Source organism: Microcaecilia unicolor, chromosome 13, assembly GCF_901765095.1.
Source record: "Microcaecilia unicolor chromosome 13, aMicUni1.1, whole genome shotgun sequence".
Classification (NCBI taxonomy): domain Eukaryota; kingdom Metazoa; phylum Chordata; class Amphibia; order Gymnophiona; family Siphonopidae; genus Microcaecilia; species Microcaecilia unicolor.
This window is the reverse complement of record NC_044043.1, coordinates 62465814-62489111: the sequence shown is the minus strand read 5'-3', so window position 1 is coordinate 62489111 and position 23298 is coordinate 62465814. Positions and strand designations below refer to the sequence as shown.

Here is a 23298-nt window from a genome sequence, read left to right as displayed (position 1 = left end):
TTCTGACCTAAATTAAACCACATAACTACACAGAGAGCGGCTGAATATCGTCAGTTAGGTGGAACATCTTCACCACCCTAATTCTGCCCCACCACTACCCTTATAGTGCCAGAGTGGTTAGATTTTCACTAACATTATATGTATAGTGCCACTGACAATTCACAAAAAGGGACTTATATGATTAGTGGTAACTACTACTCAGATAAATCTCTTTGAATATTCGGCCCCATATTCTCAAAGACTACAAAAGAAGCCCATTGTGAAGCAAATCTAATGGTCACCAAAACGGCTCAGGTCAGGAAACAGAAACCCAGGTCCCATACTGCTACAGCCATAGGCCCAGCTCCAGTTACTCTTTTACGCTAGAAACAGATGTGAAATGTCTATAGAAAATATGCTACAGGGACCTGACAAAATCAGTGAAACTTCCCAGAGTTCTGGTAAGGCCAGATTAGGCTTGTGATGCATGAAAACGTTTCTGCAGCCTATGAACAGTTAAAAAAAAAACAAAAAAACTGGATGCTCTGCTTTGGCAGTAACTTCAGGTTCTACTTTGAGCTCTACCTAGCCTTAATCTGTGGAGAACCAACAGTCCTAGGCCAAGGGCTAGAATCAGCCATCTAACACTCCAGCAACCCTGGCCTCCTGCTTGGGAGAAGGCAGTCCAAGTGGTGGCAGGCAAGATTTGCTGATGGGACCAATGCTGAAAGAACTGCATCAGATTAGCTCCAAGATGGAGTTCTCCTGCAGGCCTTGGCAGCAACACACATGCCTGACATTATTATTGATCAGTGTAAGGTCTGGAAGAAGTGGCTTTAAGTGTCAAGTGGGGCAACTCCATGAAAGGAGTGGGCCTCATATCGGCTCATATCAAGCAAGTTCATCAGACAAAGAAAGAACTGCATGAGCCAGGGGGCTGGATATCCAATCTCCTGTGCATGATCCTGCTGGGATCCTGAATGCGTCCTAATCCATTTTCTGAAGAGGCCAGTCAGGAGCAGTATTTCACCTATTCACCTTTTTCCCCCATCAGATTATTCTTTCCTGGAAGATCTCTTCCATTCTTGACTGTTGTGAGAATAGGACAATATAGCAAGGATACTTAGAGGGGCATAATCGAAAGGAACGCCCAAGTTTTTCTGAGGACGTCCTCGCAGGACATCCCCGTGAAGGGGTGGGGAAACCCGTATTATCGAAACAAGATGGACGTCCCATCTTTCATTTCAATAATACGGTCGGGGATGCCTAAATCTGGAAATTTAGGTCGACCTTAGAGATGGTCATCCTTAAACTTGGTCGTTTCTGATTTTCGGCGATAATGGAAACTGAGGACGCCCATCTCAGAAACGACCAAATCCAAGCCCTTTGGTAGTGGGAGGAGTCAGCATTCGTAGTGCACTGGTCCCCGACATGCCAGGACACCAACCAGGTACCCTAGGGGGCACTGTAGTGGATTTCACAAATTGCTTCCAGGAGCATAGCTCCCTTACCTTGTGTGCTGAGCCCCCCCCCCCAAAACCCACTTCCCACAACGGTGAAAGGGGGGCACCTAGATGTGGGTACAGTGAGTTTTGGAGGGCTCACATTTACCACCAGAAGTGTAACGGGGTGGGGGGGGGGGGGGTGTGATGGGCCTGGGTCCGCCTGCCTAAAGTGCACTGCACCCACTAAAACTGCTCCAGGGACCTGCATACTGCTGCGATGGACCTGAATATGACATTTGAGGCTGGCAAAAAATATTTTTAAAGAACTTTTTTGAGGGTGGGAGGGGGTTAGTCACCACTGGGGGAGTAAGGGGAGGTCATCCCCGATTCCCTCCGGTGGTCATCTGGTCAGTTCGGGCACCTTTTCGTTGCTTGGTCGCAACAACAACAAAAAAAAAGGACCAAGTAAAGTCATCCAAGTGCTTGTCAAGGACACCCATGTGTTAGGCACGCCCAAGTCCCGCCTTTGCTATGCCTCCAACACCCCCCCAAGAACTCTGGTCGTCCCTGCAATGGAAAGCAGTTGGGGACACCCAAAATCAGCTTTTGATTATGCCGATTTGGGCGACCCAGGGAGAAGGACGCCCATCTTCCGATTTGTGTTGAAAGATGGGTGTCCTTCTCTTTTGAAAATAAGCCTGTTAGTGTCAGGTAATACAAGTGAAGCAAAAAAGAACTGTGTAACAGACTTATGTTAGAGCTTGAAGGAGGTCACTTCTCCTTGATGGATCTAGTTCTTCAGCATTCTTCTTCTACAAGAGATGAAGGTAAAGATACACTCAGCTCTCACAGAGGGCCGAGACTAGCTCTATGACACAGGCACAGAAGCTTCCTTGCTACTTTTCATCTTAAGTAGAGGAGTGTGGTAGCCGTGTTAGTCCACTCTTAAGGTTATCAATAGAAATCAAACAAAATAAAACATGGAAAAGAAAAGAAGAAGATACCTTTTTTATTGGACATAACTTAATACATTTCTTGATTAGCTTTCGAAGGTTGCCCTTCTTCCTCAGAAGAAGGAAGAAGGGCAACCTTCGAAAGCTAATTAAGAAATGTATTAAGTTATGTCCAATAAAAAAAGGTATCATCTTATTTTCTTTTCCATGTTTTAATTTTGTTTGATTTCTATTGCTACTTTTCCAAATTGGATACCCTCCTCTGGGAAGTCTAGTGTGCAAGAGCACTATTTGGAACCTGGGTTCAGTCTTCCCTTTTTCCCATGCCTTGCAGGGTTGCATCTCTTAGATCTTGAGGCAGAAGACCACATAGGCAGCACAATGGAGTGGGCCACAGGGTCTTGGCAATACCAAACTTTTGCCCCACACTGCATTGGCAACCAGGGAAACGTAGGGACAGGGTCAATGTTTGAGTTGTCTGGCCCTCCAAAGCAAAAAAAGGTTCAGTTGCCCTTGGACTTGCTGGGATTCACTAGGAATCCCATGTGTTGCATGCACAACATGGTGACACGTGATCTGCCAATATTTCTGCTTATTATTTATTTGTTACACTTATACCCCCGCGCTTTCCCAATCATAGCAGGTTCAGTGCGGCTTACATAGTGGTAGGTTACAAAGTGTAGTAGAGAAAACGTATATTGTAGTGCATGTGGGATTAACAGGGGATGGGGTATGAGGTAGATGTGGGATATGTAGGGTGAGGATAAGGGCATTAATAGAGGACGAGGTCTAAGATAATATGGGTTGTTGTGTGGGAGGGCCCCTAGGCTAAGTCGGGTCATTTGGGTAAGCTTGTTTGAAAAGGTGAGTTTTCAGTAGTTTCTGGAAGGGTAGATCATAGTTATTATTCAGATAGGGAAACAGGAAGATTCTGTACTAACACTGCCTGTTATGGCACTGAGTCCATGTCCTCCAATGCCCCTGCAATGTTGACATGGGATAAACTAGGTTCATTTTAGGTTTGGTTGAATACTGTGCTATGGATTCACGTTTTGCTATTGGTGCTGTCAACCGGCCTTTGATGGCACTGCCGAGTCTTTTGCCAGAACGTATGCACTGTGTCTAGTAGAGGATCCACTGGTGCAGGTGAAGAACGTGGAGGGCAAGTGGATAAAGGCTGGAGTTCTCCTAGAGACTCCTGAAGCAGGACACCTAACAGTGCCATTTTGAGGTGTATTTAGGAGACAAAGAACTAGGACCCTGATTAGAAGCGAGGAAGACTTTAAGAGTGTGGATGCAACTCTGGCAGATGCTCAGGAACATCTTAGAACACAGGGCACAATCTTTCATCTCATGGGCCTCCCTAGGTATCAGACACACGGGTTGTAGGCACTGGAGTGGGATATGGTGCATCTGCAGCAGGGTCACTTCTTGAACCCAGGGATAGAGTATATATCATTTTTTGTATTTTGGAGGTGCAGAAATACTGGGAAGAAAACAAAAGAAAATGAGATGCAAGAAACGCTGCTGAATGGCAAAAACCAGACCTGTGGCAGAATAGAAGAGAAGCAAACAAACACTCTGTCCAACCAGCATGATTGTAAAAAAGACAAACAGACTGAAGGAAATGAAGGAACAGAGGATTGCACAGGAAGACCGACGTATACTCGGAACACTTTTGTGTTTTTTGGGCTCTGCCATTATTACTGTTGTCCTGAATGACAGTCAGCTGTGTAGATAAGAACACAAGTACATAAGTATTGCCACACTGGGACAGACCAAAGGTCCATCAAGCCCAGAATCCTGTTTCCAACAGCTGCCAATCCAGGTCACAAATACCTGGAAAGATCCTGAAAAAGTTCAATACATTTTACGCTGCTTATTCCAGAAATAAGCAGTGGATTTTCCCCAAGTCAATTTAATAATGGTCTATGGACTTTTCCTTTAGGAAACAGTCCAGACCTTTTTTTAAACCCCACTAAGTTAGCCACCTTTACCACATTATCTGGCAACGAATTCCAGACTTTAATTACACGCTGAGTGAAGAAAAGGTTTCTCTGATTCGTATTAAATTTACTACCTTGTAGCTTCATCACATGCCCCCTAGTCCTAGTATTTTTGCAAAGAGTAAACAAAGCAGTGGTCCCATCCTACTTATTAATGGAGAACATGCAGTGGTGTGCTGGAGCCGGCTCGCACCGGCTCGCAAGAGCCGGTTGTTAAATTTTCTTCCGGCTTGCGAGCCGGTTGTTGAAAATAGCGAGCCGGCTCTGGCTCTCCTCCCTCCCTCCTCCCTTCGGATCCGCCTCACCTCCCGCTTGTTTTTTAAATTCTTGGCTTCCAGCGCCGAGTCGCCGACTGTCCTGAGTCCTCCCTTGCCGATTTGCGCTTTAAAAATGGCCGCCGAGACTTCAGCTGAAGTCTCGGCGGCCATTTTGAAGCGCGAATCGGCAAGGGAGGACTCAGTCGGCGACTCGGCGCTGGAAGCCAAGAATTTAAAAAACAAGCGGGCGCGCGGTGAGGGACCGGATCGGGAGGGCGGGAGGGGAGGGAGGAGAAGAAGAATTTCATAAAACAGCTCGGGAGGGGGTGGCAGGGGGGGAAAAGAGAGTCGCTGCTGGGCATGGGTGGATGGAGGGGGTCGCTGGACATGGGTGCATGCAGGGCAGGGGAGAGGAGGGTCACTGCTGGACATCTGGGTGCATGCAGGGCAGGGCAGAAGAGGGTACACTGCTGGACATGGGTGCATGCAGGGGAGAGAAGGGTCACTGCTGGACATCTGGGTGCATGCAGGGCATGGGAGAGGAGGGTCACTGCTGGACATGGGTGCATGCATGGGAGAGGAGGGTCACTGCTGGACATGGGTGCATGCATGGGAGAGGAGGGGAGAGAGAAGAAATGCTGGACATGGATGGAGGGGAGAGAAAAGTGAGGAAGGAGATGAGATGAGGGAAAAGGAAGAGAGGAGAAAAATTGCACATGGATGGAGGGGAGAGAAAAGTGAGGAAAGAGATGAGATGAGGGAAAAGGAAGAGAGGAGAAAAATTGCACATGGATGAAGAAAATAGGCAGAAGCTGAGGACCAGAAATGAAGAAAGAAATAAATGGAAAGGAAGCCCTGGAAACGGAGTTAAGAGGACAGATAGCAGCAGAATCGGATACTGGGCCAGCATGATCAGAAAAACAGTCACCAGACAACAAAGGTAGAAAAAAATCATTTTATTTTCATTATAGTGTTTGGAATATGTTCACTTTGAGAATCAGGTGCTCAACATTAAAAGTTTATATTTATTTACTTATTTATGGCATTTTATCCCACATTAAACATGAATTAGATTGGAACCTGGGATCATTTAATTTTTTTCCTGGAGAGAGTAATGCATTGCCCCCCTCCCCCGCTATAGCCAGCTCTGCAATTTTGGGGGGGGCGCTGAGGTGGACCGGGGAGAGAGCCTGTTAAAAATTTACCAGCACACCACTGAGAACATGTGCGTATGGCAAGTCCCCTACCCACCTCCCTTCGGGGTCGACAACCTTAATTTTGCTGTAATAAAACAAAACCAAAAATCCTCATTCAGCAAGTCACTGTAATTATAAACAAGACCAGCAAGCGCAGAACCAACAAAAGTCAATCTTCACTCCACCACTCTTAAGCTCTAGATATTTTAAAGACTTACACTGCTGCATATAAACCTCCAACTGCAGAATGGATGAATCCTCGGACAATAGTGTGCAAAATAAACGAAAGGATCTAAAAGGAAAATAAGTCTTGTTAGAAACATTTTGGATTCATTCATGCAAGAACTTTCTATTACATCTGTACCTAATGCCCCTACCTGTAAAGGCAAATTGGGAACCAGACAAGTAACTCCAAACCCAACCAGAAGCACATTTGTAAATGCAAAAGCTCTCGTGGCATTTGTGACCTTCTGAATTTGACGGTCTCGCTTCTTTTTCTTGTTGCCCCTAAATAAATAAAATACAAATAACTGAAACATACTATAAACACTGTATTAAAACAAACAAAAAAAGGGAAATAAGACCAGATCCTCCAGAATAAATTCAGGTCTTTATATAAGACCATAAGTTCCTTGAACACAGCATTGTGTCTCAAACAGTGGTGAGTCTGTGTCACCTGGAAGAATCTAGAAGGTGCTGATGGGGAAATCCATTCCATGTTGCTTGCACCCAGCATTAAGAGGGGGGGGGGGGGGGGGGGCAACTCCCAAGTCTGCCTGGGTAATAATTGTTACTAGACCTGTCCTCCAGAAACTTCTTCTAATTTTTTTCCCTTTAAATTCAGCTGTACTGTTAACCTTTGCCACATCCTCCAATAACAATTCCACAACATGTAGGCACTCCTAGGGGTGTAGTTTGTACATGCGTCATGGTAACCCTGTCCCAGCTCTGTCCATGCACCTTTAGAACACACGTGAATTTCTGTGCCACTGGGGCGGTCATTGTAAAAGCTCACTTTATGAAGGCATACAGGTGATTGTGGTGTCTTTATCGTAGAAATTTCACATAGGTACCCCATTAGGAAATTACCCCTCTCTGACGCTAAAAATTACTCTGCTCAGTCTGGGTAACCTTATGCATACAAGGTTGTACACACAGTGGACATACATTTTTCAGGTAATTTCCCCAATGAGGTAAATGGCTATTTGAAAAACTACCCTCATATTTAGGATTACTTTTCTTTGTTCTTCCATTGTCCACGTTTTAATCTACCATTTAGATGCCCAGTTCGCCAGTTTCACAAGGTCCTTCTGCAAATCCTTGCAATTAATTGTCATCTTCAAATTGAATCTCTTTGCTCATTATGTCATCTTCTAGATCATGAATGAATATATTTAAACACTGGTCCCAGTACAGATCCCTGGGACACATTCACATCTTTCCATAGAGGAAACTAGCCATTTAGTAATAATTTAAAATACAGGACATGAACTTCCAGCTGTTCCAGGACCAGTGGCTCCCAGCCCCGTGCAGCATATTGCAATATACTAGGGTCCCATACTGTCATTAGTAATAGTTTACACTCCATAGCAAGCTCACAGGTTAGTTAAAAGATACATACTTGGCAACTTCTTTCTCCTCCTCTTCATCACTGTTGTCTTCACAATCCTTCAGCTTCCAGTCCATGATATACCCGATCACAGGTGCCGTGAGGAGGCAAAGCAGTTGCAGAACACCAAAAATGGAAGTATAGAGACTGACTGAGGAAACATAAGTCGGATTTCAACTAATTAATGTACAGCTCTCCTAGGACACCAAAGACCTGAAAGAGCAATGATGTGATCTGCTCTGGTTTGATTTCATCAAGTCCTAAACACATGACAGCCTCTCTAACAGGGCCAGCCCAATCACCAGGCAGACTAGGTATCTGCCTAAAGCAGTAGAATTCAGGAGGTGGTGGCAAAATAGCAGCAGAGCAGCTTGAAAATCACTGTTAGCACAAAGGCAGGCCTTTGAGCACATGCATACTCAAGGCCTGCTGTGTCCCGTTCCCCCCCCCTCACCCCCGACATGAAGTTGGAGGGGGAAGGAGGGCGCAAGTCTTGAGTGTGTACAAGTGTTTCCTGTGCTGGCTCAGAGGGAGGTAGCAGGTAGGGTGGCAGTGGCAGGAGAGGAAAAGGGAAAATGGGGAAAGACACTGGACACATTAGGAAGTGGAAAGGAGCAGGGAAGGAGAGATGTGGAATATTTGGGGAAGGGAGGTGCTGGACTATTGGGGGGGAAGGGCTGATGGCTGAATGTTTGCCTAGGATGTCAAATATTCTTACACTGGCCCTGCTTTCTAGTAACCTTCCAACTCACACCCCTTAATTAACCATGCATCCAGCTTTTTTTATATTATTAGGTACAAAACTATGGAATGCGTTACCTAAAACCGTCAGATCAATTCATAACCATCTCAACTATAGGAAGTCACTGAAAACTACACTGTTTAAGAAGGCTTCCTCCTCAGACCCAACTTAATTTACTACTTCTTATGATATAGCAAAATTCATGGACCATTATTGTACTTTTTTTTTTTTTTACTACATCTGTTGCTTTATATTCAAGTTACTTACAGGATTACTATTATATTGTCTATTTGTATTTTTCAACATTGTGTAAGCCACATTTGAGCCTGCAACTAAGTGGGAAAATGTGGGGTATAAATGTGTTAAATAAATAAATGATTATCTCAACCTATAGTACATCACCCTATAGTCCTGCAATCTTCTGGCAAAAAAGAAAAAAAACCCACAAAGTTTGGAAGATGATGCTTTGCCACAATTCCTAACACTGCTGTGTCTCAAAAAAACAAAGTATCTACTGCATGTTGAATTGACACTAATCAAGAATATACTTAAATGAATTTCTTTTAAAAGCTCAACTGAGACAGTGGCTGGAATAAGAACAATTTTTTTTTTTTTTTTAGTTTTTGTGAGTTATGATTTTCTCCATCATGAGCAGAATAATGTGATGACTTAGCTGTAAGTTTAGCTCTCCACAGAAAAGCTTTTGCCAGAAATTGTGCATGGCATACAGCAGTCACTGACCAATCCCATTTTACATCTCAAGGGGCCAGCACAAATACAGTTTATTAAAATTCTGCTATAACACCATAGTAAAACAACTTGGTCATAGCGGTTTACAATTGAAAATAAAAAAATGTTAGTAAGAAAGGAATGTCAAATTTATTTTATTTTCATTTGTACCCCGCACTTTCCCACTCATGGCAGGCTCAATGCGGCCTACATGGGGCAATGGAGGGTTAAGTGACTTGCCCAGAGTCACAAGGAGCTGCCTGTGCCTGAAGTGGGAATCGAACTCAGTTCCTCAGTTCCCCAGGACCAAAGTCCACCACCCTAACCACTAGGCCACTCCTCCACTGTTGCTACTATTTGAGATTCTACATGGAATGTTGCTATTCCACTAGCAACATTCCATGTAGAAGTCGGCCCTTGCAGATCACCAATGTGGCCGCGCAGGCTTCTGCTTCTGTGAGTCTGACGTCCCAGAAACAGAAGCCTGCGCAGCCTTCTACATGGAATGTTGCTAGTGGAATAGCAACATTCCATGTAGAATCTCCAATAGTAGCAACATTCCATGTAGAATCTCCAATAGTATCTATTTTATTTTTGTTACATTTGTACCCTGCGCTTTCCCACTCATGGCAGGCTCAATGCGACTTACATGGGGCAATGGAGGGTTTAAGTGACTTGCCCAGAGTCACAAGGAGCTGCCTGTGCCTGAAGTGGGAATCGAACTCAGTTCCTCAGGACCAAAGTCCACCACCCTAACCACTAGGCCATTGGAAAGTAATCTTATTCACAGAGAAAGGGAAGGGGCTATACTGCATGGATCTGAGGTTTCATTGATCATAGGGTCCAAGGGCAGGGACCACTAAGACAGGTTCAAGTATTCAAACGCCAATACAAAAAAAATGGGGCTTCAACAAGGACTTAAACCAAGGAAAGTAAGTTTCTAATCCAAAATTTAGGAACTATAAAAAAAAAAAAAAAAAAAGGTGGCTGTAGAATGGGTCAACTCATAAGGGGGCCCTCTTAGTGGCCCCTATTTGTATAAAAGCTGATCATACAAGTTGTCTTGTTGGGCAGACTGGATGGACCATACAGGTCTTTTTCTGCCGTCATCTACTATGTTACCTCATGTGTGTGTGAATGTGCTCAGATTCTGTGCTTGTATCTGCATTGCCTGCGTCTGCGCCTGTTTTCTGAATTTGATTGGTGCTGTGTGTATGTTTTGATTTTGTGGGGGCATGGAGCAGATGTGGGGAGGGGGAAGCTTTTGGGGGTGCGATATTTTGTGGTGTGTTGGGGCAGTTACAAAGGCTAGTTTGCGGGGTGGTAGGACAGCTGCAGGGGATAGTTTTTTGGGTGGGGTAGTTGCAGAGGGATAGTTAAGTTTGCAAGGGCAGTTTGGCGGATAGTATAAGAGTTGTGGAAGGGTAGTTTTGGATGTGGGGCACTTTGTGAGATGGGGAGAGCAGAGAACAGAGAGGCAATGTGAACAGAGCAGTTTCCTCAATGCTATGTTTAACTGTATGTAAGTTTCTATGCTACAAAAGCTTGGAATGCCTTCTCCCACAGAAATGCATAGGGCCCTTTTTTTTTTTTTTGTAGTCTTTTCTCTAGATTACTAGGCTAAATTTGGCCCACTTTCAAACCTGTGTCTTTTACTGCTTTTCCCCCACATGCCCTATTTTCATTTCATTCCGTTACATTTTTTGAGAGTTATTTTGCCCTCAGACAGTCATGATATTCTCAACCCCTTTTGTATAATTATTCTTTCTAACTTCTGTTGGGTTGGAAAGAATAAATCGTAAAAAGAAATGACTGGTGTCAGCATAAATACATGTAAGAGGTAGCTTTGGGCCCTAAGTGGGTAATGACAGGCACTGAAAACATCCCTAGCTGCCATGTGCCTGAAGTGATTTTAAGAAGGCAGAACTGGCTTCTGTTCCCTTATCTATCAGGGGGAAACCTTGTACAGGCTTTGTCCTATGTCACTGGGTTCCCATCTTGTGCCTATCACATGAGCTGCTGCTGACTCTGCATTTACAGAATGAATCCCAGACAAAAGGGAAGTGAAAAATATCTGACATTTGCCAGCAGAGTTGTCACAAATTATGTAACTGCAGTACAGTGCGTCAGTACCAGCAGGAAGACCTGGCAATTACTCCCCCAACAGGAGAAAAACAAGCAAGGAGCAGAGGCAACTAGGAAACATGGTATCTGTAGATGCTCTCAGGTTTCCTTGGGTGTCCTGACCTCAAAAGGATAATCTTTGCTCGGCACCGGCTTCCAACAATCTGAAACCACCGTTAGCTGCTGACTCATTTGCAGATGTTTTTGCACTTGCTTTTGGAATACAGCACAGTACGCTAGCTCTAGAGCTATGCAATGGAAACAGGACAAATGCGTCCAATTCTCCAAATCACAATTAGGTCAGTCTTCAATAGGGCACCTACCTTTGAAACGTACATGTGTACTTTTCAGCCCGCATGACCTCAGCTACCTGTGTACACTGTGTTCAAATATCAGCTTGTTAGCTAAAAAAAATTTGCTTATGCAGACAGTCATTTTCGCAAGTTCACAGAGGGATTAGGGGACATGTTAGGCTGAGGCAGGAAACTAAAAGACTATACTTTCAAATTTGTACATTCTGTTTTCCAGGAAAAAAAAAATAATCTCTGCCTAAAAAGTACGTCCAAATGTCCATATAGTTCAAACAAGAGCGATGTTTCACAGCCAAAGTACATGCATACTTTCACTTTGCCACGATTTTCAAGGTCTGTGGGTAAAAAGGAGCCATAAACTATCCTGGGGCAGAGTTTGAAAATTGCTTACTTGAGCTGTATTGAACAATGGTGTAACATTTGTATGTTATTGTGTGAAATATATGATTTCCAACCAAGCCCCTCAAATGCTTCTTTAATGAGGAGTGTGTACTATCAGGGGACTGAAAATTCATTAATGTAAAAGAAGCAAATCTACCTACCTAACTTACTATCCCTCCTGTTCACTAAGCCATGCTAGCGGCTGCCAGTGCGGTAATGCCGAAACAGGGGGGTATATTACACGCACACATGTAAATAAACATGTGGATAAAGGTGAGTTGGTTGATGTACTGTATCTGGATTTTCAGAAAGCTTTTGACAACGTTCCTCACAAAAGACTCCTGAGAAAATTAAAAAGTCCTTCTGTGGATTAGGAATTGGTTATTGGACGGAAAACAGAGGGTAGGGTTAAATGGCCATTTTTCTCAATGGAGGGTGAATAGTGGAGTGCCACAGGGATCTGTACTGTGACCAGTGCTGAGTGGTGTAGAAAGGGTAGAAGTGAATCGATTTTTCACTCTTTCAAGAAGTACAAAGTCCAGGGGGCACTCAATGAAATTACATAGAAATAATTTTAAAACAAATGGGAGGAAATATTTTTTCACTCAAAAGAGTAGTTAAGCTCTGGAACTTGCTGCCTGAGGATGTGGTAACAGCAGTTCGTGTACCTGGATTTTTATAAAAGGTTTGGACAAGTTCCTGGAGGAAAGGTCCATAGCCTGTTATTGAGATGGACATAAGGGAAGCCACTGTTTACCCTGGCATTGGTAGCATGGAATGTTCCTACTAATTGGGTTTCTGCCAGGTACTTGTGACCTGGATTGGCCACTGTTGGAAGCAGGATACTGGGCTATATGGACCATTGGTCTGACTCAGTATGGCTATTCTTATGATCTTATTTAAACACACCCTGACCAAGTCTTTGAAAATTTAATGTGATCAGATCCTGAGTCCACTACAGGAAAGCCAAGAAATATCAGCTGCGTTCTTGAGTTGTTAGTTTCTGGGATTGTTATTATTTATGGTATTTCTTTTATTCTTTGGTTTTATTATTATATATGCACTACTGTTCTCTGCTCTGCATAAGAGCGAACTATAAATAACAAAATCTTATCTAAAATCTTCACTACCCACATCTCAGTTTCAAAGCTACAGAAGCCCAGAAAAACCTCAAAGCTACAGAAATTCTGCAAGGTCAAAGTTCCCTGTTTCATCTTTCTCCAATCTCACCCCTCACTCTTCTTCCCAATCCCAACTCCCCTCTGCCCCAAGCTTTAATTCACCAGGTTCAGATACAATAAGCTTCTGCCCATGTCTGCTGCGCCCTTGTCAAAATAACCTGCTCCTGTAATATTACCCCCATTTGTCTTGCCTTCACAACCTCTAGTCTGTTCTTCCTGCCTATTCATGTTCAAATCACTGTCCCTTCTTAGCTGCTGTCTACTCAATCATTTTCAGTAATCTCACATTCTTCTGCCCTCACATGCACACATCCATGCTCTTTGCTTCCTTCATTGCCCAGGTAACTCTGCTGATACAGCCTGAGATTCAACTTCAGATTTGTGGGTTTTAGTACCAGGTTTGGCAACTGATCACCCATTTATTCAATTGTTAAACTGAATGATTTTTCCCAGTATACTAAAGGAGATGTTCACACCATCCCCCACAACTTTTCAACTTAAACTGGAGAGGTAGTACTGCTTCACAAGGGTCAGAGCAAGGAGGAAGTGGGAAACTATAGATCTTTTTTTACTTTAATATGGAGATATACTGTAAGTACAGCAATGGTAGCTCTAACTGAGAGGCAAAATTGCAAACTTTGGCTTAAAGGATTACAGAACCAGAGATGGGGATTCTAAAAATTTCCCATGGCTTAACCAGGAAAAATGCATGTGCCATGTACTAAATTCTGTACTTTCTTGCAGCCCTCTCTTTTCCCCTCCCCCACCTTTTTCAAACAGCTCTCTCCCCCTCCTTCCTTCTGTTCCCATCCCCAACCAGCTCCCACTTCCTCCTCTGCTCACCAACCCCCCCCCCCCCCCCCCCAAACCAGCCTTTTAATTTTCATCACTTCCCATTAACTGAAGCCCTCTGGCTTTCCTCACCCTCACAGCCCTGGTGTTGTACACTATGCCCTCTTTCTTTTCCCACAGACAGACTCTGCCTTGTTTCAGCCCTGTTCAACCCTATCCACTAACAATGAAAATCCATTCACCTTAGAGTGAAAGAACATCTGACTCCTGATCATAGGCAGCATGGTTATATAAGGGGAAAATTGTGCCAAACCAAATTTTTTCTTTGATCCAGAAGATATGAGGAGTGCAACAGGTCCGGCCTATTTATATTCACAAAAATAAAGGTCAATACACAACCCAACCCATCCTATATAATAATTTTGCACCTCCGTCTGGATGCCTGGGTTCGTAACACACTTCCCATTGGCCCACCCTGGTGATGACATCAGAGGGCGGACCAATGGGAAGTGAGAGGGAAGGGAAGCCAGCACCAGCCAGCCACAGAACATTGGAGGTGAGTACACAATTGCCCCCTCCCTCCCCCCGAGTTCTAGGCCTCCCTCTCCTCCGAGTTCCATGCCCCCCCTACCTCCCTCCCTCCCTCTCCGAGTTACAGGCCCCCCTCCTCCTCCCTCCGAGTTCCATGCCCCCCCTCTGCTCCGAGATCCACGCCCCAGTGCCTCCCTCCCTCTGTCTCCCCTCCGACTGCAAGCACGACCTGTCCTGCGGCAGCCACCCTCCTGCGTGCTGGCTGTAATTTAAAAATTCTTACCTCGGGGTCCAGCGTCCGCAGTGAAGGCACGCGGCGCTTCAGACTGTCTTCCCATCTGTCTCAGCTCTGCCTCTGGTCCCGCCCTTCCGGAAACAGGAAATGAGGGCGGGACCAGAGGCAGAGCTGAGACAGATGGGAAGGCAGTCTGAAGCGCCGCGCGCCTTCACTGCGGACGCTGGACCCCGAGGTAAAAAATTTTAAATTACAACTGGTACACAGGAAGGCGAGGGGCTGCTGGAGGACAGATTGTGCTTGCACTTGGAGGGGAGACAGAGAGAGGGAGGGAGGCATGGAACTCTAAGGGGAGGGGGGCTGGAACTCGGAGGAGAGGGACAGAGGGAGGTAAGGAGGGGGGGGCGTGGAACCTTGGTCAGTTTCATTTCTCTAGGAAACGGGCCTCTTTTACTAGTAAGGTAATATCTTGCCACAGGGGACCCCTCCCACACCTGCCTCTATCTGAAGGTGACACAGCCTAAAGGCAGGCTTTGGGGCCCCCTCCCCAGTTTCTGCCCTAGAACCCTGCATCTAAAAATGGTCCTCTTTCTAGTTAAAAGGTACATGCCAGCTTCCTTAACACACATACTTTCAGTCACATTAAAGAAAACATTTCCATGGGGGAAGAAAACAGTGTATATTCAAACTGCACACATGCTGTTTTGTCTCTGCTGAGACAACCACACAAATAGCAGAAGCAACGTGACTACTTTTTAAAGGTTTGTACTTTGCAGTTGCAAGTTTTCAAAACTGACTGCAAGGTGCGTGGGTTAAAAGTGGCCATGTACATTGCAAACATGAACTATTCAAAATTGCCCCAAAACAGTGAGATAGAAGGGTAGGGGGAGAAGTTAAATGACAGCACAATTGGCAGATACAAATAACCAGACCAGGTGGAACATGTGGTCCTCTCTCTTTGTACACACTCCCCTTACAATTAGATATTTCTCTCATTCTTCCTATGCTCTTAAGTAGAGGAGTGTGGTAGCCGTGTTAGTCCACTCTTAAGGTTATCAATAGAAATCAAACAAAATAAAACATGGAAAAGAAAATAAGATGATACCTTTTTTATTGGACATAATACATTTCTTGATTAGCTTTCAAAGGTTGCCCTTCTTCGTCAGATCGGAAATAAGCAAATGAGGTAGCAGATAGTATATATGAGAGAAACATCAAAGCATTACTTTGACAGTCTGACAGAGTGGGAGGGTGGGGGTATGCATGGGGACATCAAAGCATTTCATTGATATTCTAACAGAATGGGTGTTGGTAGGTGAGAGGAGGGTAATAAACAGAGAAATAAACAGAGATAATAAGAAATAAGCTGTATTTCTCTGTTTATTACCCTCCTCTCTCCTACCAACACCCATTCTGTTAGAATATCAATGAAATGCTTTGATGTCCCCATGCATACCCCCACCCTCCCACTCTGTCAGACAGTCAAAGTAATGCTTTGATGTTTCTCTCATATATACTATCTGCTACCTCATTTGCTTATTTCCGATCTGACGAAGAAGGGCAACCTTTGAAAGCTAATCAAGAAATGTATTAAGTTATGTCCAATAAAAAAGGTATCATCTTATTTTCTTTTCCATGTTTTATTTTGTTTGATTCCCATGCTCTAAATTTTCCTCCCCCCTCCTCGCTCTAGGATTTTCAGAAGGCTGCTCTTGACTCATCAGTTTGATCAAACTCCAGACAGAACAAGCTTAAACTGGATCAGACTACAGATGCATCTCTGCTTCAGTGTGTTTTGCAACTCAGGATATTTTCAAGATGTAAACAGGAGGCCAACTTAATCTGTCTTGTTGACTGGAAACGATGAAATCAGTCCCTATAAATACCAAGTTCTGTTGCAGTCAGACAACACCAGAAAGTAAATTTCTACTCAAGTTCTTCTGTGTCTGTATACGTGATTTACTGTGGCCATTGCAATGTATATAAGATCTGTGTTAATGAATGTGAGAAAAGGAATATGGGTGAGCTGGCCATATTCAAAGTGATTTAACTGGCCAGAAACAGCTCCTGCTTGTTCAGGGCTAACTGGTAATTTTCAACAGCACTTAACCGGTTAGAACCGGGAGCTGTTTATGGCCAGTTAAATCAATGAAAATGGTCTAGTCTGTAAATGTCGTTAGCACCTAAAACAAAACTGGCTATTTTGGGGGCGGAGTCAGCACTTGGCCAGCCATGGTCACTGCATACAAGTCAGTCCTATCTTTATGCAGTGCCCCATGGCCGGTTAAGTGCTGAATATCACACAACCAGCTATGGAAACAATGAAATTCAATGCCGGAGCCTGGACATGGCCCGGCAATGATTTTCCAGGCATAATGCCAGTGACAGTCTGCAAAATGCTGAGCTGAATATCGATTCCTAGGTAAATAATTTCACTTTCCTTGAGACATGTAGCCTCTATGAAGTCACACATATGGGACAGGTATCTACAAAGAATAGGGTTACCATACGTCCGGATTTACCCGGACATGTCCTCTTTTTGAGGACATGTCCGGGCGTCCGGACGGATTTGGCCAGCCTGCCCATTTGTCCGGATTTCTGGACAAACGGGCTGGCTGGCGGGCGCGGGACTCCTCTCCCCCACTCTACTATCCCTGGTGGTCTAGAGGTACCTCTTCGTCTTCGGGGCAGGAAAGAGCCCTCTCTTTCCTGCTCGGAGCGCTGCTGCTAGCTGCCCTGCATACTGTGAGTCCAGCTCTCGGCGTTTCAAAATGGCCACCGAGAGTTGAAGTAGCCTCGCGAGACTTCAACTCTCGGCGGCCATTTTGAAACGCCGAGAGCCGGACTCACAGGATGCAGGGCAGCAGCGCTCCGGGCAGGAAAGAGGGGGCTCTTTCCTGCCCTGAAGAGGTACCTGTAGACCACCAGGGATAGTAGAGTAAGGGGAGGGGACGTAAAAGGGGTGGGGCAAGTGTCCTCTTTTTATGAGGACAAAAAATGGTAACCCTAACAAAGAAGTTGTAAACAAGGCCACTAACAAGCAATAAAAATTCCTAACATTTCAGGAAGATAATGAGGAAAATAAGATTTTGTAACATATCCTCTTCCTGGCCTGTAATTTAAGGTTTTCTGTTTTGTTTTTTGTTACATTTGTACCCTGCGCTTTCCCACTCATGGCAGGCTCAATGCGGCGGGCAATGGAGGGTTAAGTGACTTGCCCAGAGTCACAAGGAGCTGCCTGTGCCGGGAATCGAACTCAGTTCCTCAGGACCAAAGTCCACCACCCTAACCACTAGGCCACTCCTTATCATCCATGCCAGACCAGTTTGGACGAGTGCATTATGTCCCCCTGCCAGCAGATGGAGCCAGAGAAAACCCCCCTTACAGGACGATGGTGCTGCCATCAGTTCCCCAGTATTTCTGTAGTTCCAGCAGATGCTGCAGAGAATTATTTATCACATTTGATATTCTGCCCTTCAGGGAAAAAACCATCAAAGCGGCCTGGTTACACAAGTGAAACTTCCCAGACTGCCTTCAAGGTCAGTGTAGGCTTGTGATGCATAGAAAATTGCTGCTGCCTGAGAATAATTTGAAAACATAATAAAAACATTACAATTCTACTTCAGCAGCAAACCCTTTCGTGTGTGTGTTTCTGCTCCTTAAAATGTATGCATGTGTTTAAGCTATTCTCAATTAGTATATTCAAAACTTGAATCAGTTTTAGAAGTTGGTGAGTGAAGCTTGACGAAGGAAATGTGGGGGTGCCAAGCAGCACCACTGAGGTTCCTTGTATTATTAAATTAAATGTCTCAAATTAATTTTTTGTATATTACCATTGTGGTCTTTAAGTAAAGATTAGTTGTATTTTTGACAACAATTTATATTCCCAGCATTTAATAAGTCATTGTATTTTCTAAACTGTGTATTTTTTTTCCTAGGAAAAAAGGTGCTGGTACCCATACAGAGCCAACCTTAGGGGATGGGGTGACTATCCGTGCCTCTGCCTCTACAGTAGCCACACCCCCACGTGCTCTTGTCACAAGTTATGCAACATATAAAGATGCAACACTGCAAATATTATATCAGTCTCTAGAATACCAAAGCATCTCTTACGGGAAAAACAGGATTTCTGTATTGAAGCGACATATCAGCAGGATACATCACATATCCATGTTCTGTGTATATTACATGGCCTTAAAACACCAATGTTCACCAGAAGTAAAAATCACAAGTTGTTAAATCACAAGAGGATTGTGAAAAATTACAAGAGGACCTTACGAGACTAGGCATACAAATGGCAGATGTTTAATGTGAGCAAGTGTAAAGTGATGCATGTGGGAAAGAGGAACCCAAAATTATAGCGATGTAATGCAAGGTTCCACATTAGGAGTCACCGACCAAGAAAGGGATCTAGGCGTCGTCGTTGATGATACGTTGAAACCCTCTACTTAGTGTGCTGCTGCAGCAGCTAAGAAAGCAAATAGAATGTTAGGTATTATTAGGAAAGGAAAACAAAAATGAGAACGTTATAATGCATTTGTATCGGTCCGTGGTGCGACTGCACCTCGAATAGTGTTCAATTCTGGTTGCTGCATCTCAAAACAAAATATAGTGGAATTAGAAAAGGTACAGAAAAGGGCAACGGAAAATGATAAAGGGGATGGGACGACTTCCCTATGAGAAAAGGCTGAAGCAGCTAGGGCTCTTCAGCTTGGAGAAAAGATGGCAGAGAGGAGACATGATAGAGGTCTATAAAATAATGAGTGGAGTGGAGCAGGATAGATGTAAATCGTTTGTTTACTCTTTCCAAAAATACTAGGGGCATGTGATGAAGCTACAAAGTAGTAAATTTAAAACAAATCAGAGGAAATTTTTCTTCACTCAACATGTAATTAAACTCTGGAAATCATTGCCAGAGAATGTGGTAAAGGCAGATAGCTTAGCGGGGCTTTAAAAAGGTTTGGATGGCTTCCTAAAGGAAAAGTCCATATACCATTATAAAAATGACTTGGGGGAAATCCATTGCTTATATCTGGGATACGCAGCATAAAATGTATTGAACTTTTTGGGGATCTTGCCAGGTATTTATGGCCTGGATTGGCCACTGTTGGAAGCAGGATGCCAAGTTGATGGACCTTTGGTCTGTCCCAGTGTAGCAATACTTATGTGCTTATGGCAATGAGCACTGCTGGGACTGAACTGTTAGAACAAAGCTAATCTATGTTGCAGATCCAAATCATTTAGGGACGGTCCTGTTTTACACTCATTGCATGCAGTGGGAGTAAAACCAGGATTGGTTCAGATTTTTCCTGATGATCTGCAGCTCATAAGCTTTTCATATTCAAACTATAGGAGCTACAGCTAAAAGGGTCACCTAGTCCAAACACATCTAACTAAACCTTCCAAAGGTACAACCTGCATTTGTAGCCTATCAAGCAGACTGGAAAATACCACCTTAAAAACAATGCCCTATACCATTTTAAAAAGTGTGAATCAGAATACCTCTACCTTGAAGGTGACCGCCTTTCAACCTGAAAAGTCACAGGTTCAAAACTGGCTTTTGCATGAATGGAAAAAAAAAACATGCTGGGAGACTAAAGTGAAGTAACTAATTTGATAGGACATTTTTTTTGAAGGCAGGGAAAAAGAAAAAAAAAAAAAAAGGTGTTGGTACTATTATTTAATCAGAGGTCAGATTTTCCTAGCATGGAGGCCCCTGAATGCTGTGCTTCCCTGCAATTGTTCTAACCATTAGGCTACTCCTCTGTAAGATAATGGTTGGGCAGTGCCCTTTTCTCCGTTGTACCCTTTTCTCTTGGTGCCTCAGTGTGGGTATGCAGGTCTGGAGTTTTGACACCTTAGGCACAGTATTACCGAGACCTATTGTGGTGGCTTCTTGCCCAGTCTGGGTAGAGCTTGGGTACATCTCATTTGTCTCAAATGATCTGACATGAACAATATAAAGGGGAAATTTGGACTTGCTTGTTAATTTCCTTTCCTTGAGTCCTGCTAGACAAGTCCAGAATCCACTCATTGAAGCCAAGGCAGTCAAGGATTCTTGGTCTGACAAATTCAGCAAGTTAACAGTGAATACACTGAAGCCCACTGTGAAGGTAGCTGGTACAGGATTCTCATTCCTGGATCAGTGACCATTAAATGAGTTTGACCGCACCTGGTTTAGCTTTAGTGGTGAATTGGAAATCCAAAATATAACAATTCTTTCAGCTGTTTTAACTTTTATATAGGATACTGAAGAGCTGAAGGCAGCACCAGAATAAGGGTAGTGGTCAGCTCTGAATTATTTTTCTCTAGCCCCATCTCCAGGCAGAGGGAACATAACCCATTTTTCTGTAATGGTCTGGCAAACCTCAAGGAAATTAACAGCAAGTTCAAATTTCCCCATGGCAGAGTTTGATACTGGCAGCAACTGTCCTGTAAGACCCACAATTGTACAGTTTAGGTTTACCTCAGGAACATAAAAACTTTTTGAAATACCAGGACAGACTGAAGGTCCATCATGCCCAGTATCCTGTTTCCAACAGTAGCTAATTCAGGTCATAAGTACCTGGCAAGATCCCAGAACAGTAAAACGGATTTTATGCTGCTTATCTTAGAAATAATCAGTGGATTTTCTCAAGTCCATCTTAATAATAGCTTATGGACTTTTTTTTTTATTTTTTTAGGAAAGTAGCACAAACCTTTTTTAAACCCTGCTAAGCTAACTGCTTTTACCACATTCTCTAGCAAGTAATTCCAGAGTAATTACACACTGAGTGAAGAAATATTTTCGTGTTCCCTAGTTCTAGCATTTTTGGAAACAGTAAACAAGCAATTCACGTCTACCCTTTCCACTCAAGTATTTTATAGACCTCTATTATATCCCTTCAGCCATCTCCAAACTGAAGAGCCCTAGCTGCTTTAGCCTTTTCTGATAGGGAAGTTGTCTCATCCCCTTTGTCATTTTTGTTGTTTCTGTACCTTTTCTAAATCCACTATATCTTTTTTTTGAGATGCACCTAATCACTACACCTTTTCTCAGGAAATCTAAACTACCCCAACTTGACATTTCGTCCTTTAGATTGTAAGCTCTTCTGAGCAGGGACTGTCCTTATTTGTTAATTTGTACAGCGCTGCGTAACCCTAGTAGCGCTCTAGAAATGTTAAGCAGTAGTAGTAGTAGTAGGTGCGGTCACAACATGGAGCGATACAAAGGAATTATTACATTTTCATTTTCCTAATAATTCCTAACATTCTATTTGCTTTCTTAGTGCCACTGCATACTGACAGAGGGTTTCAATGTATCATTGATGACCCCTAGATCCTTTTCCTGGTCAGTGACTCCTAATGTGGAACGTTGTATCATGTAGCTATAGTTTGAGTTCCTCTTTCCCACGTGCATCACTTTGCACTTGCTCACATTTAAGTACCTTCTGCCATTTTGATGCCCAGTCTTGTAAGGTCCTCTTGCAATTTAACAACTTTGAATTACTTTGTCATTAGCAAATTTAATTACCTCACTAGTTTCTCCCATCTCTAGAACATTTATAAGCAGCTAGGCCCCAACGCTAACCCTTAATACTAATTCAAAAACTATTAATGGCAATGACTCAGCTTCCTCTTTCACATAAATGAAAAGTGAAAAACTATTCATTATTATACAAGAACTGCACTAAAGTACAGCTCATTATAACATAAATGTGTTATTCTTTTGTTCCAATACTGGTATGTTAAATTTACTTATAATTTACTTTTACAAAGCCATTTTAGACAACCAAGGTGGTGCAAAACCATAAACACACACTAATGTAAGTCATTCAGCATACAAACTGATCAACACAATTTCACTCCAAATCACCCAGAATAAGTCTAAACAGAATTAAACAATTCCAAAGCATTCCTTTCAAATTTCTTTCTTAGAAAAAAAATCAAAGCCAGCTAGGGGATGAGGTAAGTTACAGAAAACTTCTGAAAAGCCAGATAATTGGTCTCCTACCAGATCTCACTTGAAGGTTGTTCCAGTAAGTAGGGACCTTCACTAAGATAGTTCATGCTCTGATATGTGTACCCTCACCAATAGTTTCCAGTGATGGGTTTAAGACCCTTTTTGATAAATGACTTGGCCAAGTAACCTGACCCATTAACATTCTGTATATAAAGGGATAAGAGTTATATACTTTATTCTTGCCGAATATGTAAACCAGTATAAAACCTGAAAGAGGTGTGTAACCTCCTCCCTTCGATTTTTGCAACACAATTGCTGCTGTCAAATTCTGAATCAACTGCAATTTCAGAGTCACTTTACCCAAATAAAAGGTGTTACAGCACCAGCTGTGAAAGGCTTCCTCATCTACAAACAGTACCTTGCTGACAGAGAGCAGAAGGGTGGGGGGTGTCTCCCTTTAAACACTGCTCTTTTGGCAACAGGGGTTGATCTCAGAGTGGTAGCTGTCCTCTCGCCCCTTAAGTAGAATCTCTATTGTTCCCAAACCCTTTCAGTCTAACCCAGCTATGCAATGGGATAAAAGTAGGATTGGATCAGTCAGATTGTTGGTAATCCTATCCCATATGAATCCACTCCACACCCTTCTTGCTTATTCATACAACACTCCTCATCTACTTCCATCTCTGCCAACCTCCTCTATTTCTTCACCATTACTTGTTTATTCCATATTCCTACGGATTATTTTAACTTGTTTTTAGCCAATCTGTAAACTGCTTAGATCAGCGTTTTTCAACTGGTGTGCTGGCATAGGCATCTCTATAGGGTGGCATGTGCCAACCCTTTGCCACCCCAAAATCTCACCAGCAGTCTAGCACCACTTCCTTA

The 23298-nt window shown here is 43.5% G+C and overlaps 1 protein-coding gene and 1 long non-coding RNA gene across 3 annotated transcripts in view; one reads left to right on the top strand and one right to left on the bottom strand.

Annotated features, from left to right (window-relative positions):
* The window catches only part of SLC43A2 (solute carrier family 43 member 2), a 73864-nt gene that overhangs the window by 11240 nt on the left and 39326 nt on the right, over positions 1 to 23298 (bottom strand). For both annotated transcript variants that reach the window (XM_030222088.1, XM_030222089.1), the window contains exons 10-12: positions 7458 to 7596; positions 6214 to 6343; positions 6055 to 6128 (exon numbers count right to left, since the gene is read on the bottom strand). In XM_030222088.1, the coding sequence (XP_030077948.1) occupies positions 6055 to 6128; positions 6214 to 6343; positions 7458 to 7596 (343 nt within the window). The remainder of the gene's footprint in view (positions 1 to 6054; positions 6129 to 6213; positions 6344 to 7457; positions 7597 to 23298) is intronic.
* LOC115482359 lies at positions 1155 to 14700 on the top strand. Its single transcript, XR_003944084.1, has 3 exons — positions 1155 to 1166; positions 1482 to 1495; positions 14624 to 14700. It is a non-coding gene; the product is annotated as an uncharacterized LOC115482359 (long non-coding RNA).